Genomic DNA, 4,332 nt, shown 5'->3' with positions numbered 1-4,332 from the left:
CATTTTTTTTTTAAATACATGCATACGTACTGCTGAGGGGTAATTTATAATACAAAATTAACACAATATTAGCACTTGAATTATATTATTTATGTAACGGCTTTTTTTTAGTTTATGTGAAGTACAGGTTTTTATGGAAGGTACATGCACACTTGGCGCCTTTTTCTTATCTTTTTTTAAAAAGATAATTTTGTTAAGATATTATTTTAAACGTTAAACAAGAATTGTACGTTTACGTTATTCTGTGTGAAATTAATAAACAATATTGCTCGTCGATGATGTATTTGAGTCGCAGCATAAAGAACTTGGATTTCGAAACGTGCTTACTCGCAATAATACATGGTATGCCAAGCCTAAGACATAGCAGATATATAAACATATCAATGTGTGTGATTCGAAGTTTGATTACGTAAATTTAAATCTTCCTACATGTCATTGTACGATTCATGGTTACTGATGGAACATAGAGCGAAGCTCATCCACATATAGATGTTGTGGAACATATATTACTTCAATGTCATAAAATTTAATTATGATATCTATATTAAAGTAAAATCGCACACACATAGAGGCAAAATTACAATAACTCTTGATGCAAAAATAATAATTTTCAATGATAACTTGGATATGTTGATGAAAAATGTGAAATAGTGAGCACTAATTAGAGAGACTTATGGCGATATTACTGATTCAGTCAGTTGGCTCACTACATACGCTGAGGATTCAGTGGAATGCGAAGCTTCTGAAAATTTGTACTGGGGCTCACTATTTAAAAAAAGAGACTTATGATACATAAGTCTTACTACATAAGTCGCTCTGTGGATCGCTCCTACTACATAGAGCAGATTGCTTCTACCGTATCGGAGTACACTACCCTTGAAAACGTCTCACGCTATGAACGAAAGACGTTCCAATTCGACAGGATGAGGCGATTAAGGTCGCTTGAAGGTCATGGTATTATAGGCCTTTGGATTCGTCTGGGCCTCAGCTATTACGCTATAATGATAAAAATATGTTGTCGTATTTAAAAAAAATATCGATGACCTTGAAGGTTCTCAAAATATGACCTTGAGAAAGAAATGTAATGTACGTCCCTTCGAACCAAACAATTTCTTCCTTAGGCATTTTCGCTAAGGGTAACGGAGATATTGCCTTGTAACAGAGGTACTGGGACACCCTGTAACAGAAATTTTGCTTTTTTTGTGAAATTACAGTACGCCTCACAGGAGAAGAATGGTGAGAGGTTCATGACTGCGTCGGACTTTGTACGCAGTTATCTTGGCCTTTACACGGATGCCGATTATAATCCCGATTCTGTCAGTTTACTTGCTGGTATCGTCGATACTAGCAAAGATGGGTAAGTTGTACATCGTATTTAAGAAAGATATCATTATTTTACAATCGTGGATACAGAGGTTGTTACACAGAAGTGTAATGTCTTTATTTCTGTGTAAAGCTAATCCCACTTTTCAAAATTTGGAAAAAATGAATAGAGTTCTTATTGCCCTCCGATTTATGTATAATTCTCTATCAATTTTAGAAATAGTTTTGTCGATTAACGCGATGAAAACACCAATTTGGAGTAAGGGGTTAACCAATTTCATCATTTGAAAGGTTATAATTCCTTTATCTTTCACTTAACGTCTTGACACATATAGAACAATCGATAGAATTTTATGGGTGGGGGGTTACCAGAATCTCAAGAAAATATCGGATTTCCGAAGAAATTAAAAAAAAATTTTGTTTTTTAGATTTTTGGCATTCTCTTATGAATTGTGATAGCCCCTCAAAGAGTTCTAATGATTATCTTTAATGATCTTAATAATCGAAGAGCAAACACAAAAATTTAGCGTCTTGAATTTGAAAAATTCGAAATCCATGATAGTGATGAATTTTGATACGAGACATCTCGTATCTCGCCTCTACTGTTCTCGTGTCGTTTACCGACAAATTTTTACGAGACCACTGACTATCATTTGTTTTTTCACGTTTCGATCTCTGTGAAGCTGGCACCACAAAGTCAAAATTTCGATATATTTAATAGAGTTCTGGCCCTTCTCCGAAGAGTTTGAGAGTTCCTGATAGGTTTTGGAAAGAGTTCTGATGATTAAATGCAAAAAATGTGATTTTACAGTTTGGGATGCCAACTTCACATTTTTGAGAAACGAAAATTAGATGTAACTTTTTTATTTCAAGACAGATCGAAAAAAGTCATTATACTATTTGATAGAACTCTTGTATCGCTAACCAGAGCTCTAAAGAAAATAATAAAAAACATTTTTTTTATTATGGAAAATTTTTTTTAATTCGGTTTTTCAATTTGAAGAATAACGATAACTCTTTCAATTTTGGTTCTAGCGCCTCAATTATTAAAGATAATTCTTAGAACTTTTGTAGAGGTATCCACACTGAGAGAAAAATGTTTGGTATTTGTAACTATAATTACATATCACTATAATTATGATTATTACTGCTATAATAATAGTAACAGTAACTATGTATATAGTTCTACCAACTTTAGGTTGCCAACTATATACATTTGTTGGTAGAACTATATACATAGTTACTGTTACTATTATTATAGCAGTAATAATCATAATTATAGTGATATGTAATTATAGTTACAAATACCAAACATTTTTCTCTCAGTGCAGAACTCTCAATAAAATACCGGATTTCGAAAAAAAATTTCTGATTCGTGTGAACTTGGAAAAATTCAAAAGTTGAAACTCCAAAGTTCTAGAACTTTTTAGATATAAAAACGTTGAAACTAATACCTGAAAAGTTTTAGAACTTTGGAGTTTCAACTTTAGAATTTTTCCAAGTCCACACCGGTCAGAAATTTTTTTTCGAAAAATCCGGTATTTTATTGCGAGTTCTGGGCAGCTCTACAAGAGTTCTAACGATTATCTTCAATAATTGAGGCGCTAGAACTAAAATTGGAAGAGTTATCGTTATTTTTCACGTTGAAAAACCGAATTTTTTTAAATTTTTCATTAAAAAAATGTTTTTTATTATTTTCTTTAGAGTTCTGGTTAGCGATACAAGAGTTTTATCAAATAGTAGTGACTTTTTTCGCTGTCTTGAATTAAAAAAGTTATATCTAATTTTCGTTTTTCAAAAATGTGAAGTTGGCACCTCAAACTTTCAAATCACGTTTTTTTGCATTTAATCATCAGAACTCTTTCCAAAACCTATCAGGAACTCTAGAACTCTTTGGGGAAGGGCCTGAACTCTATTAAGTAAATCGAAATTTTGACTTTGGGGTGCCAGCTTCACAGAGGTCACGTATCGATATCGAAAACCAGTCACCCAAAGCTATCCAAACATGCTTGATTTACGCAATTGTCCAGGAGCTGCTTTTTTTACTAATTAAGGATCTATTAATTAAATGTGTAAACATTTTAAGCATTTATTTTAACAAATATAACATCCATTAAACATTTATTTAACATTTTTGAACATTTATTTATAACATTATGAACTTTAATTTATTTATAACATTTTAAACATTTATTTCAACGTTTATTTTTATAACAACAATAAAAATAAGAACAGCTACAAGCCAAGAAACATCATAAAGTAAGTAAAAGCTTACTTTATAATATCGGATCACAGAATAAATTGTAGCCATAATTTTGATTGGATCAATGTCAAAATTTTAGATAGTGAACCTTTTTACACAAAACGTTTAGTGTCAGAAATGGTTCACATAAAAATGCAAAAGAAAGGCTTAAACAGACAGAATGATACGGACAAGTTACCGGAGTCATACTCTCCTATCATACGATCTCTTTCTCCTTCATAGTTTCTTTTCTTTGTTCTATCCCCCCTACTGTGGGTTTTAACTCCGCGGCACATGGCTAAGCCGCTGTTCATTGTCTTTTTGTTGTCGTCTGTACGGTTCACATCTTTCCGCAAAGTGTGCTTGATGTCAATGTGCTTATTACTTACGGTATCTTCTTGATACATTCAATCGACTTATTTATAATTTTTTATTTCTGACCAAACCATGATATTATGTGACTAAGCATCCATTTTGAAGGTATTTTTATTTTTTGTTAAGATTTCTTAAAAATTTTATATGCCATTTACTTTCTGACGTTGCCGTTATATTGACTTTTTAGCTTTTCACGATTCACACTTTCATTAAAGTTTGTTTATTTGTTGCCACATTGTGAATTTATTTAGATAATAGGTTTTAATTTTTATCTCTTATTTTTATGCGTTCAGTACTTTATTACATTGCGAATTTTTAATATAACTGTTTTAATTGTTACATTCTGTACGTTGTTTTGTGTTTTGGTTAGAATTTCTTTACGCATTAGGAGG

The 4,332-nt window shown here is 31.8% G+C and overlaps 1 protein-coding gene across 1 annotated transcript in view; it reads left to right on the top strand.

Moving 5' to 3' along the window:
- LOC108769155 (calcium-binding mitochondrial carrier protein Aralar1-like) overlaps window positions 1-1,460 on the top strand; it is a 55,962-nt gene extending 54,502 nt beyond the window's left edge. Inside the window, exons 2-3 of the mRNA XM_018519983.1 lie at window positions 1,215-1,357; window positions 1,457-1,460. Coding sequence (XP_018375485.1) covers window positions 1,215-1,357; window positions 1,457-1,460 — 147 coding nt within the window. The remainder of the gene's footprint in view (window positions 1-1,214; window positions 1,358-1,456) is intronic.
- The last annotated feature ends 2,872 nt before the right edge of the window (window positions 1,461-4,332 follow it).

The sequence above is a fragment of the Trachymyrmex cornetzi genome, unplaced genomic scaffold, assembly GCF_001594075.2.
Source record: "Trachymyrmex cornetzi isolate Tcor2-1 unplaced genomic scaffold, Tcor1.1 scaffold865, whole genome shotgun sequence".
NCBI lineage: Eukaryota > Metazoa > Arthropoda > Insecta > Hymenoptera > Formicidae > Trachymyrmex > Trachymyrmex cornetzi.
The sequence above is the reverse complement of the archived record's forward strand: the minus strand, read 5'-3'. Positions and strand labels throughout refer to the sequence as shown.